Source organism: Sciurus vulgaris, assembly GCF_902686455.1.
Source record: "Sciurus vulgaris genome assembly, chromosome: 9".
Taxonomy (NCBI): Eukaryota; Metazoa; Chordata; class Mammalia; order Rodentia; family Sciuridae; genus Sciurus; species Sciurus vulgaris.
In genome coordinates, this window is record NC_136469.1 from 91,506,582 (window position 1) to 91,520,378 (window position 13,797).

At 31.8% G+C, this 13,797-nt stretch overlaps 1 protein-coding gene across 2 annotated transcripts in view; it reads left to right on the forward strand.

Moving 5' to 3' along the window:
- UBA6 (ubiquitin like modifier activating enzyme 6) overlaps nt 1-13,797 on the forward strand; it is an 82,375-nt gene that overhangs the window by 47,730 nt on the left and 20,848 nt on the right. For both annotated transcript variants that reach the window (XM_079152966.1, XM_079152967.1), the window contains 5 exons: nt 5,307-5,450; nt 6,459-6,526; nt 7,869-7,947; nt 8,335-8,415; nt 12,054-12,131. In XM_079152966.1, coding sequence (XP_079009092.1) covers nt 5,307-5,450; nt 6,459-6,526; nt 7,869-7,947; nt 8,335-8,415; nt 12,054-12,131 — 450 coding nt within the window. The remainder of the gene's footprint in view (nt 1-5,306; nt 5,451-6,458; nt 6,527-7,868; nt 7,948-8,334; nt 8,416-12,053; nt 12,132-13,797) is intronic.

Genomic DNA, 13,797 nt, shown 5'->3' on the forward strand with positions numbered 1-13,797 from the left:
TAATTCTTGATTTTACTTCTTGCACTTTAGGAGTAGATAGCGCTCCATGTTCAAGTGGTATTCATCCCCAGGGATGCAAGGTTGGTTCAGCATACGGAAATCAGTAAACATAATTTATCACATCAGTAGTCTTAAAACTAAAAATCACATGATTATCTCAACAGATGCAGAGAAAGCATTTGACAAAATATAGCATCCATTCATGTTCAAAATCCTAAAAAACACTACAGAAAGTAAGAACATACCTCAACATTGTAAAAGTTATATATGTTAAACCCAAGGCCTACATTATTCTGAATTAAAAGCATTCCCTCTAAAAACTGGAAGACAGGGATGCCCTCTTTCACCAGTCCTCTTCAACATACTCCTTGATGAAACCCTAGCCAGAGCAACTAGACAAAAGAAAGAGATTAATGTGATACAAATAGGAAAAGAAGAGCTCAAACTCTCCCTGTTTGCCAAAGATATAATTCTACATTTAGAAGACCTAAAAATCTCTACAGACAACTTCTAGAACTCATGAACAAATTGAGCAAAATAGCAGGATATAAAATTAATACCCATAAATCAATTGTGTTCCTATACACCAATGATGAAATCAACTGAAAGAGAAGTTAGGAGAACCATCCCATTCACAGTAACCTCCAAAAAAAAAAAAACTTGGGAATCAGTCTAACAAAAGAGATGAAAGACCTCTAAGTGAAAACTACAGAACACTAAAGAAAGAAATTGAAGAAGACCTTAGAAGACAAAGATTTCCCATGTTCTTGGATAGACAGAATTAATATTGTCAAAACGGCCCACATTATTAAAAATGCTACACTGATTTAGTGCAATTCCTGTTAAAATTCTAATGACATTCTTCATAGAAATAGAAGAGGCAGTCATTAAATTCATTTGGAAAAAATAAGAGACACAGAATAACCAAAACAATCCTTAGCAAAAAAAAGTGAAACAGTCTGTTGGAAGCTGCATATAAATTATGGGTTTATTTGAGCCAGCATAAGGCAGGGAGGCTACTTTTCTGGGAACTCCTGGGTGAAATTCCCTGGTTCAACAAAGCCCAGATCATGATGACTTGGCACCCTGCCTTAGCTCACAGCCATAGATTCAAATGCAGCCTCCAGGAGATGGGCATAACCTGCTGAGCCCCAGACAACTTGTTTTTCCCATATTTATCCTGTTTTCCTCAAGGAGCCTGAAACCCTTTGATGTATTTCCCATTACATAAAGACTGGGGCCTTTTTTCCTCATTCAGTTCTAGTTTCTATCAGGGCTGGAAGACCTACCAGGCATCCCCCTTTTAAATCTAATTTCTGTCTATTATCCTTTTTTCCTTGCTGATTATTTTCAGACTCTTTATTTTCCCAGCTGGTTCATACCTCCAGGCAGGAATCAACTCTACCAGGGTGCTGGTAACTCTGGCAGGAGCCATCAGAATACTGGACCTTAAGTAATACTACAAAGGTATCACAACAAAAACAGCATTATATTGACACAAAAACAGACATAAAGACCTATAGAACAGAATAGAAGACAGACAAATCCACATATATACAGTTATCTTATTCTAGACAAAGACACTGTAAACATACATTGGAGAAAAGATAACCTCTTCAACGAGTGGTGCTTGGAAAACTAGAACTCCAGATGTAGCAGAATGAAATTGACCTCTCTCGCCCTGCACAAAACTCAACTCAGAATGGCTCACAGACCTAGGCATTAAACCAGAGTCTCCGCGTCTACTAGAAGAAAATGTAGGCCCAACTCTATCATGTTGTCTTAGGACCTAACTTCTTCAACAAGACTCCTAAAGTATTATTTTAGTCAGCTTTTTCACTGCTGTGACTAAAAGACCCAACCAGCACAATTGTAGTAGAGGAAAAGTTTATTTGGGGGCTCAGAGTTTCAGAGGAATCAATCCATAGATGGCAAGACTCCATTCCTCAGGGCCCATAGCAGAAGAGTATGGCAGAGGAAAGCAACTCACATGTTGATCAGGAAGAAGAGAGAGAGGTCTTCACTTGCCAGATACAAATATGTACCCCAAAGCCACACCCTACCATTTCAATTATCACTTAGTTAATCCCTATCAGGAGATTAATTCACTAATTGTATTAAGACTCTCACAACACAATCTCAGAACCTTCTCATGTTGTCTCACGTGAGCTTTTGGAGGACATCTCACATCCAAACCTTAATAAATATATAGCATTTTGAATCTGACATCTTTAAATAAGTTTAACAAGTTTGAGTTTCATTTATGTTGCTACATGATCATTTCATTTCATTACTGAGTAGTATTGCATTATATAGGTGTACACAGTTTGTCCCTGCATCAGTTGGTGCACGTTTCTAGTTTGAGCAATTAGAAACATAGCTGCTCCAAATATTTGCATACAAATTTTGATGAACATATATTTTCATTTCTCTTGTGCAGATACCTAGAAATATATTACAGATTTATATGACAGGCATAAAATGAGATATGTTTAATGTTATTAGAAATTGCCAAGCTGTTGTACAAAGCAGTTGCACCATTTTGCATTCCATCAGAAATATATGAGTTTCAGTTGCTATATATTTTTTCTACATTGTTTTTTTAATTTTTAACCAGTTTAACATGTGTAATTGTGTCTGATTATGGATTTATTTTCTTATTGTCGAGTTCTGTACATATCCTTAGATGTTTTAGATATGCATTTTTTATCCACTTCATTGTTTTATAAGTAGTCTCTTAAGTCTAATGTTTCCATTTTTCCTCTGTGGTTTGTGCCCGTTTTCTCCTAAAATTTTATTATTTGTTTTGTGATGCTAGAGATTGGGCCTAAGACCTACCACTTGGGCGAACACCTACCACTGAGTTGGTTCTTAGCCCTTAGAACTTTTTTTGACCCAAGTTCACAAAATTCTTCTCTATTGTTTTTTTTTTCTAAAAGTTTATAATTCAGTAGTTAAATTTTAGCTTCATCTTTGTATACTGTGCAGAAGGGATCAAGATATGACAATGTGGAATACAAATGAAGTACACCTGATTACCTACTAATTTTACATACAGTTTTGTACTTTTCTGAGTTCCTTTTTATATACAGTACAAAGTAGAGATCAGCACTAATTTTATTATATACGAATATCCAGTATTTCTAGTCCATTTGTTGAAAAGACCATCTTTCCATATTGAAATATCTTAGCATTTTTACCAACAAATTCTTCCCCTTTTGGGGAAATCAGAATGAATCATTTCTTTCTTAGTTTTGAAATTCCCATTGAAAGTATTTTGTTGTGTTGTTTTTTCCCCTCTCAATCTTCTAAGTACTTGTTAAAAATATATAATTCATTCATATATACTTTTACTTGTGAGGGAGAAGTTTCTAGTAGCTGAAATGTTTTGATTTAAATTTTCTGTTTTCCTTTTACATTAACTTTATGTTGTAGATTGCCTTTTTGCTTATCTTTTGGACAGGGAAGTATTTTTGTACTTTTCGAAAAGATTCCTATTTCTATAACACTATTCTCTCAGGATGGTGAAAAGGAGTTTCCTTAATGGATAATTTTTTGTTGTTGTTGATGGAAAAATGTTGGTGTATCTTGAGGATCTCTTTGACTTCTGCCAAATCCTTACCTTTTCTCTCTAGTATTTTCTATCAAAAGATGTCTTCCCACTTTTTATTTACATTATTCTCTCCCAGAGTTTTTTCACCCTAGCCAGTACTGAGATCTTTCAAATTACTGTGTTCAGTATGTGGAATTTAATGTGTGAGACTTTTTCTTCTTCTCAGGATGTTTTTGACTGTGCTTACTGATCTTTGGGCTTTCACTGTATGTACTATATCTCTTCGCATATCCTGCCTCGTGGGCAGTCCTGTAGCCATATCAAGTCCACAGTTTGCTCTGTTGGAGTTTGGCATCTTTACTTAGAAGTAATTTAAAGTTCATAATATTCTTTTTCCTAGTAATATTTTTGGTTTTGTGCCCATGAATGTTTTTTGGCGATTGAGGAAATTTAGATTTAGAATGCTGTAGCTATTTTGGAGTAAATGAAAATTCTCAAGATTTGGATGTTTTTTATGTTTTCTACTGAAAAATAACAGAATCTCAGGAAATAGTATAACCTAATGATAAAAATAAAACTGTGAAGTTTGACATTTTGCATTCAAATCCTGGCTTACTAGTTTGCTAGCTATAAAATCTTGAGTAAGTTACTTAATCTTTCAAAGTTTTGGTTTTTCACTTACATAATAAAAATTATATTTCCTAGGATTATCTGGAAGATTTTATAGGAACTTAGTATGCATCTTGGCACAGTAGATACTTAATCTAACTGCTTCTCTTATGCTCATCATTGCTTTTAATATCGCCATAATTATCTCGACATTTAAAAATGGCACAACTTAAATCATAGTTCTTCTGAGTTGTGAGTGCTAAATATTTGAAAATAATGAAACAGAAAATTGAACTAGAGGGGTAGAATAATGATTGATTATTGACCAACCATTATTTTATCTTACATATCTTTTAGAATGTACTACAACCCTATTGTCTCCCTTACTAACTATTCAAGAATTGTTATTGTAATTAGTGTTTCAGGAAATTAATTGAATCCTACTGGATGTTTTAAGTAAAAATTAAGGTTACTGATCTTAAAAACACTGGAAGAGAAAGGAAAAATAAGAGCTTTTGAAAAGATCTTTGTCAAAAATAAGTTGTGCTAAAACAATAGCTCCCAAATCCAATTCTCCAGTGTTTCTTTTAAAATAATATATTATTTTCAGAAATATAATTTCAGTTTATAATTATAGTCATTGAAAACTTTGTATCTTTAGCAATGTATTGTCCCATTATTCATCATAATTATATTTTTTACTTATCACTTCTCACATAAACTAATAGTTTCTTATTTTTTACAGATCTTTTTAATTTTCCTTAGGTTCAGGACTTTTCTATAATTTTTTTGATGTTTTTTGTAAATTCTGTTTGTTCATAAATATAACTGACATCAAAGAACTATCCTTTAATAAAAAATGTAAATGGAAGATATTCCTGATAATTCTAAAAGTTGCCCTAGGCCTAAAGACTCAGATAGCAAAAATGGGCAGGTACTGGTAAACAGAAATACTGCATAATGTAACAGGCAAATGGATCTTTTTATTGCGAATTTGAGATAGTTTAGAACGTAAAGATTTAGTAGAGAAGTTGAAACTTTTTTATAAGTTAAGTTCTAATAATTCTCACATTTAGTCATTGAAATTTTAAGGGGACTATGTGAATACCGTTAATATTATTGTCTTTCATTGTTTGTGTTTCAGCCTGAAGTAAATGCTGACATTGTACATTGGCTCTCTTGGACTGCTCAAGGTTTTTTATCCCCACTTGCTGCAGCAGTAGGAGGAGTTGCTAGCCAAGAAGTACTGAAAGCTGTGACAGGAAAGTTTTCTCCTTTGTGCCAGTGGGTTAGTTCTGAATTTTACTATGTTTTTACATTTAAGTTTGAATTCTCCATCCATAAAATGAATGTGTAATGTATTATTGAATGTACTAATATTCCAGACAAGCTACCTTAAAATGTTATTTGATGCAAGAGAGAGGTGAGTATTATGCCTCCAAAGCTTAATTCTGTAGCTGAAATTAACAGGATCTTATGTTGGGACTATTGGAAAATAACCCAAAGTTCTCTTCTTGGTAGTATTTCTATTGTGAAAGTAAAGAAATGAATTTTTCTATGCTTATAGTTCGTTGTTCTCCAGTCCATTATAATAACTAAAGCATTCTTGGGTTCTCTTGAACTTGTTCCATGGAAATTTTTGCCATTACGTATCCTCAGGTCCCCTTCCTGGGTATAAAATTCTAAAGTTGGGAAACATAGGAATGATATGTTTGAGAATTATATCAATTAAAACCATCACAAGATGGAATAAAAACCCTAATTTCTGTCATCAGAAGGAATAATTGGCAGAAAGTGTAAAGGACACATTCTTCAGGCCCTTTCTGTTTTGAAATAGTTGACATATTTTGAATATAAAATTCTCCTTTGTGTATTATAAAAGGAACCCACATTAAGGCCGTATTACTGCTGAATTGTTTCTTTTAGCATGGGATACAAGTTGATCAGTAGAAAATGTGGTTCTGTTATAACTGTAACATCTTGATTAGATTTGAAAGTAAAATTTCCTTTTGTTTTTAAGGTTTGAAAATACCATCTTTAGATGACTAAATGATGTAAACTAAATTATTTATCTTTTAATAGTTCTTTCAAATTTTACCATTGTTTTAAAGAGAAAATATAGGAATAGATATGGTGTTATAAAACATTATATTTTAATATTACTTTACTCTGAATTAACATTTTTCATCATCTTTTCCAGTAATGATTATTAAATAACTATAAAAGATAAGAACTTCATTTTTTAGTAATTTATGTTACATACATAGTAATTATGTTTTTAATCTTCTACTTTAAGTTATATCTTGAAGCAGCAGATATTGTCGAATCCTTAGGCAAACCTGAATGTGAAGAATTTCTCCCACGGTAATACTGAAATTTCTGTTACTTTTTCTTTCTTGTATGTTTATGAGAAACAAGAGATTGAAAGTCTTTATCTAAACATAGATTTGTTTTAGATGTCTTTTCTCTTAACTCACTAGTAATTGTTTATTATCTACTTAGTGTTAAATGTCATAATGTATCTCTTTACCACTTTGTAAATAAAGAATATAAAGTTTTAAATTTTATGTCATGAGAATGGTTAGCATTCAAAATATCAGAATAATATTAGATGAAAAAAATTCTTTTAATCTTTGTATCAGTCACTCTTCTCCTTTTTTGGGTCATAAATCTCTTTCAGAATCTGATAAAAGTTGAGATTTCATTCTCCCTAAGATAAACATAATCCAAAATTCTGCCCTCTGTTCACATGGGTTAACAACTCTAAAGCCCATACTTGGGTTCCTCAAAGAATTTTTCTTAAAAATCACTGGCTTAGCAAATTACTTTTCAAGATACATTAGACCCCCCTTTCTGCAATTTCATTATCTGAGGTTTCAGTTACCTATGATCTGAAAATACTAAATATTAATTCCAGAAATAAGCAATTTATAGGTTTCAAATTGCATGCACTTCTGAGTAGCACAATGAAATCTCACCATTCTGCCCAGGACCTTTATACAGAGTATTTGTCCTGTACTTCTTAATCACTTTGTAGGCTGTTATTAGATCATCAGTATCACAGTTGCTTTTGTTGAGATAAACCCTTATGTTGCTCAGTAATGGCCCCGAAATGCAAGAGAAGTGATCCTAGCGATTTGGATATACCAAAAACAAGAAAGTAAAGTACTACCTTTAAGTGAAAATGTGAAAGTTCTCAACCTAAAGAAAGGAAAAAGGTTATATGCAGAGGTTATTAAGATCTATGGTAAGAATGAATCTTTGTCTATGAAATTTTAAAGAAGGAAAAAGAAATTAGCACTAGCTTTTCTTGCTTTTCTTGCACCTCAAACTGCAGAAGTTATAATCACAGCATGTGAGTGCTAAGGCATTAAATTTATAAGGATAAGATATGTAAGATAAAATTTAGTATTCATAGACTTCAGTAGTGTCTAAGGATTCCGGTATCCACTAGGAGTCTCTAAACTAATTCCTTCTGTTTGAGGGGGAAATACTGTGAACTGTAGTTACTTTGACTTCAGTCATTTGTCAAATTAAAGAGGAAAAGCTGATTTCTTTGTGAAGTCTTTCCCTTTTAGTTAAGGTAGTTCTGATGAGTTGGAGAAGACTCTTCAGTTTATTCTGCTTGAAAGCCTGTGAAAATGGTATTAATGATAATGAAACTAAATAATATTTATGTTTTTCTGGTAAATGTTGTTTTCTTCAGAGGAGATAGATATGATGCCTTGAGAGCCTGCATTGGAGATACTTTGTGTCAAAAGCTACAGAATTTAAATATCTTCTTAGTAAGTAAATAGTAATAGGACTTGTGATGCGATTTTTTTCATTAAAATGTACAAATGTTTCGTGATGTTTATTTCTCTCTTACAAAAACTGAACTCAGTATTTCACTTTTATTTGGAATTCTTTAATGTCTTCTGTTCGAGGAAATTATGAATATTTTGCTTTTCCTTATTTGGCTTATGCTTTTTTTCCTCTTTGAGAAACTTAAAAAGACATAATAAATGTTAAATATTTTGAACTAAAATGAGTCACAAATGGCCAGTAATTTTTTAAAGTATATGTTTATCATAACTTAGCATCTGAAGAAAATTTAGGTTGAAATTGTTCTTTACTAAGTAAATATTCTAGTTTTATTTTAACTTGTTACATATGATTTTTCTCCTCCATAGGTAGGATGTGGAGCCATAGGCTGTGAAATGTTAAAAAATTTTGCTTTACTTGGTGTTGCTACAGGCAAGGAGAAGGGAATGGTAAGATACAAATCTTTGAAAGTTAAAAGTTTATATTTCTCTTTTGCCTTTTTTTTTTTTTTTTTTTTTTTTTTTTTTTTTTTTTTTTTTTTTTTTTGCAGTGCTGGAGATTGAACCCGGGGCCCTATGCTTGCAAGGCAAGCACTTTACCAACTGAGCTATCTCCCCAGCCCCTCTTTTGCCTTTTTTTTTTTTTTTAACTGTATTTGACTGTGTAGATCTGAAATATTTTTTGAGGATAGAGCATTAAACCAGAAATTGGAAGAATCTGATACGTTCTAACCACTAATCAAGTTGTGTGACCTTATGACAAATTACTTCAATTTTCTGCTCCTTAGTTCCTTTCTCTAATGCTGAAATATCTCTTACGTACCTCATAACATTGGGGTGAGGACCAAATGTTACAGGGTTTTGCAAACTGAAAAAAACCCACATTGTTGTTACTTCTGTTGGATACTATTAATTGTTAAATAAACCTTTAAGATGAGAGAAGACATTAGAAAGTTGCAGCATAGTAGTTTAGATGTAGTTTCAATTGATGAGTGTCAGCAGTAGTGGGAATAATATAAATTTTGGAATACAATTTAAATTCTTAATACTAAATGTAAGTTAATTGCAAAGCCATGTCATATATTTGGTGGTGTTTCCCCTTTTAAGATATAAACTAACTTTTGTTATTGATTTCTTAGATTTATCATCATGACTAACAAAATGACTAAAAACTAAAATTTATATAATAGTTCATATTTTATAATTTATTGAACTTGGCTTATTCCACTTTAAAAGGTAGTATTGGTAGATATTGTATGTTTATATTATTTCTGCTCAGCATTTCCTAAGAAACTATATGACAGTATTCCATACTCTGCTATTAGTTCTGTTGTTTTAAACGGTACTTTAAAAAACAAAACAACAACAAAAAAACACCCTGGTTGCCTAAGGTTTGGGATCACCTGAATACCTAAATTCATAATGCATATCAGCATGTAAAGGTCACAAAATAACTCGTGAAGAAACCAGTTGACTTCAGGCAATAAAACAAAGTAAGTTAATGTGGACAGACCCTGTCATACTACAAACACATAGGCTGACTGCATGGGTATCTTTTTAACTATTTGCATATATAGCCAAGGTGGAAAGAGAAATCTGCAGGTACTAAGAACCAAGAGAGAAATAAAATTCTGAAATAAGAGCCATGGTGATTCACAAGGGTTGTCTCTATCATGAATGTCTGTCCAAAATCTTAAGAAGAAAAGGAAATCACTAATAAGAAAATGAATTTCAAGAGTATATAATCTATTAAAACCACCAGTGCTCTAAATTCATAAAGCAAATGTAAAGCTGCATAATGATGATACTTACACATCAGAACACATGGGATGATGCAGAAAAATCAACATCCTTTCAAGACAATTCACATTAAGAAATTACAGTCCACTAGAAAAAAGGAACCACTTCATAAAAGAAATAACCAAGACAAATAGGAAAATTCTTCTCCTAAGGGCTATAGTTAAGAGAAGTGATTCTAATAATAGAATAATCTATATTTGGTAGAACCATCTTTGAATTTAAAAATAAGAAAAGGTAAAAAGAAATAGAAACATAAGAAGAAAACAGCATGAGATTTTTCAAAAATGTCACATAAGAATTTGTCTAATCAGTAAACTTATAATTTAGATGCACCTGAAAGTGAGATTTGACAAATAGAAGATAAATATAAGTACTCAGAAAGTAGTGTAGGAAAACTTTTTAAATGAGAGAAGATGCATTTGCAATATCCAATGTAAATCTAGTAGAATATCCAGAGAGAATAAACATACTGGGGAAGAAGCAGTGAATTCCAAAGATGACAACAAAAGTTCCTGGAGTTACAGACAAGTATGTTCAAAATAAAAAGATGAAGATTCAAAAAGGGGATTGTATAATAGACATCTGTCCAACAATAGATGCTGGGAGATATTAGAACTTTATAGTTGAAGGGAAAATGACTATAAACCTACTCAACTAATCTTTCAAGAGAGAGGACAAAGTAAAAGATACCTAACCTTTAAAATGAAAGTTTACCTGCCGCCATTTGTTCTTACTGAAAGTAGTGTTAGGTAATGTAGGTACTGCTTGAAGGATAAGCAGAAGCATTCATCTTAGATTTAGATAAGCGTTGATTTTAAAAATCTTTAGTTAAAATATTTACTGATTTAGAGGTGTGGTTAAAAATAAAATAACAAATATTGCACATTGATGTCATGGAAAGTAGAAGGGAGAGTTGCAAGGTAAATAAATAAGTTCCTAAATTCTCAGATTATTCAGGAGGAAGAGAGTTTAATTAATTTTAGATCTTAAGTTACATATGCCTGTTAAAATTTTGAACATAACCATATAAAAATGGATGTTTAACTTCCAAACCAGTTGGAATTAAGAAAACTTGATGAATTTGGTAGAAGGCAAAATTGAGAGAATACAACGTAAGTTTGGAAATAGGTAAAGAGACAAAGAGGTATATCCACAGTCACTGTAATTATTTTGAGTTGAGTAAGTGTTTTTCTAAATTTTGGTTTGGAACTGGGGGATGGAACCCAGGGGCCCTTTACCACTGAGCTGCTGCACCCCAGCCCTTTTTATTTATTTATTTATTTTAATTTTGAGACAGGGTCTCACTAAATTGCTTAGGGCCTCCTCACTAAATTGATTAGGCTGGCCTCGAATTTTGGATCCTCCTGGCTCAACCTCCTAAGTCACTGAGATTATAGTCATGTACCACAACACCTGGCCTTGAGTAAGGTTTTTTATTAAAGGACATTTTCTGCTTGGTTTTTTGTTGTTATTCCAATTGAAAAAGATACCTTCTAACATATAAGTAGGCAGAAATATTAAAATATCTGGGCGATATCCACTAAAATAAAATGAGCACCTGTGAATCCAACATCTAACAACTGGAACACTGTCTGAGAGATATTATACCTATGCAAATTATGTTTAAAAATACTGGCTTAAATGGCAAATTATTTTGGATACTTTTCAGATTAATTTGCCTCTGTTTACTTTTTTCTCGCATTATTTAAAATGAAAGCCTATATACTTTTTCTTAAAGGACCAGATTGTAAATTTACATTTGACCAGGTATCTGTCACAACTTCTCAGTTCTGCCCTCAGAGAATGAAAATAACCATAGACAGTACACAGTGTGACAGTGTACCAATAAAACTGTATTTTCAAAAGCAGTTTATAGACACCTTTTTAGCTGAAGTTCCTTTCAAATTAAAATGTGCAAGTATTCTTCCCAAATTATAATTCCCAAAGAATAATATAAATTTAGAAAGAAGAACTAGGTCCTCTATGGGTAATTAAATGCATGGTTCTAAAAGGTGATAAGAGATGTTTTTGACCTCTATTTTGTTATAAATATTTTGAATAATAATTACAATTGTATTCTACTATCTTGTGTAAGGTAACTCCTATGCCAAATATCGGTTACAATTAAATATAGGCATAAAAGCTTAGTATTTGTAAGCACATTGGAATACTTACATTCTTATGACTTTTAGCAGCCAAAATAATTTAGAAAGACTTGTAGAAGCTATTTCAGTCATTCTTAGAGAAGTGAGATACATTTATTTATTATGTTTTCCTCTCGATACTAGGTTACAGTTACAGATCCTGACTTGATAGAAAAATCCAACTTAAATCGACAGTTCCTATTTCGTCCTCATCACATACAGGTATGTTGATATTCTGTTTCAAATTTAAGTCATCCGTTATACAAAAAAAGAAGAGAGTTTACTTTTTGTGAATAGAAAAATAGTGATTGAATAAACAAAATGTTTTTAAATAAACAAAATGTTTTTAAATTCAAAATATGTTTTAGAATTTTATTACCAATGACAAAGAAAAAAGGGAAAATATGAAATTATCTTTTAATATAAATTGGTTTTTGCATTGATTTTGGATATTAATTTGACTTATGAAATAGCAGTATTTTTTCATATTTTTCATATTCAAACCTAGTTTTGTTTTCATATTTAATTTTAAAAAATAAATATATTGAAACATTTTATAATTTGAAGTTCTCATAGATCACAAACTTGGAGCTCTCTTTTTTTTTTCAATCTTTGTTATAAAACAGGTAAAGTTTAGCACTTAGACTGTTGTGTACTTCTGATCTTGTTTGTATAATATCCCCACTTACTGTAAAATAGTGCTTGTTCTCAATCTTCTTTTTTTATTGAGATCAAAATATTTAAGTCAGAAAATGAAGGAGTTTTAGTTAAGCAGATATGCTTCTATTTTAGAAACTTTTTCCCTTTTTTGTTCAACTGATTAACAGTCCTAGTATTAAGTTTAGCCATGTCATGAACACAGTGACTATAATAGCATAGTTAACATAATTGCCTGAGTTACACAGTTATAAAGGTCAAAGTAGCAGTCTTTCATAAACTAAAATAGGTCCCAAAGTATAAGCACTTTATACATTTTACTTACAGAATAATTTAAAAAGCCTGCTTATTATTTTACTGAATTATAGCAAAATTTCTGATTTGTATACTAAGAATAGTGAGAAGTGAAATGTAAGCTAACAATGTGAGAAGATGCAGAAATACCATTAAAACACAGTGCATGAACTCAGAATGGTCTACAGAAATTCAGTGTCAGAGCCAGTACTCAGAAATGAACTATGATAATACCTGGAATGGCACCAAAGACTGAATAATTACTAAATCTTAAAGAAAAAAATGAAGTTTTATTTAGAGTATTTTTTTGATGAAACTGAAACGTAAGTGGGGGCACCATGGCGCATGCCTATTATCTCACCAGCTTCGAAGGCTGAGGCAGAAGGATCACAAGTTTGAGGCCAGCCTTAGCAACTTATTGAAACCCTAAGCAATTTAGTGAGACATTGTCTCTAAATAAAAAATGGAAGGAAAAAAAAAAGGCAGAGAATGTAGTGCAGTGGTAAAGTACCACTGAGTTCAATCTCCATACCAAAAAAAAAAGTAAGTAATAATTTATAAGTACCAAAGCATTAAACTCCCATACATCTAGGAGCTTATTTTCTGCAGAATCTGGATTTCCAATATTATATTCAATGTAGTATTCTTTTCTAGTCTCTTAGCAAGTCAGTCATTGCTGTATAAAAAAAATATACTAATTGAGGTGGGTATGGTGGTGCATGTCATTAATCCCATATACTCAAGAGATAGGCAGAAGGATCATAAGTTCAAGACTAGCCAAGGCAATTTAGCAATCCCCTATCTGAAAATAAAATTTGAAAAAAAGGAGCTGGGAGTGTAGTTTAGTGATAGATACTTACCTAACATTCTCAAGATCAATCCCAAGAACTTTAAAAAAAAAAAGGTACTAATTGGACTTTTTAAAAATTTTTTTTAT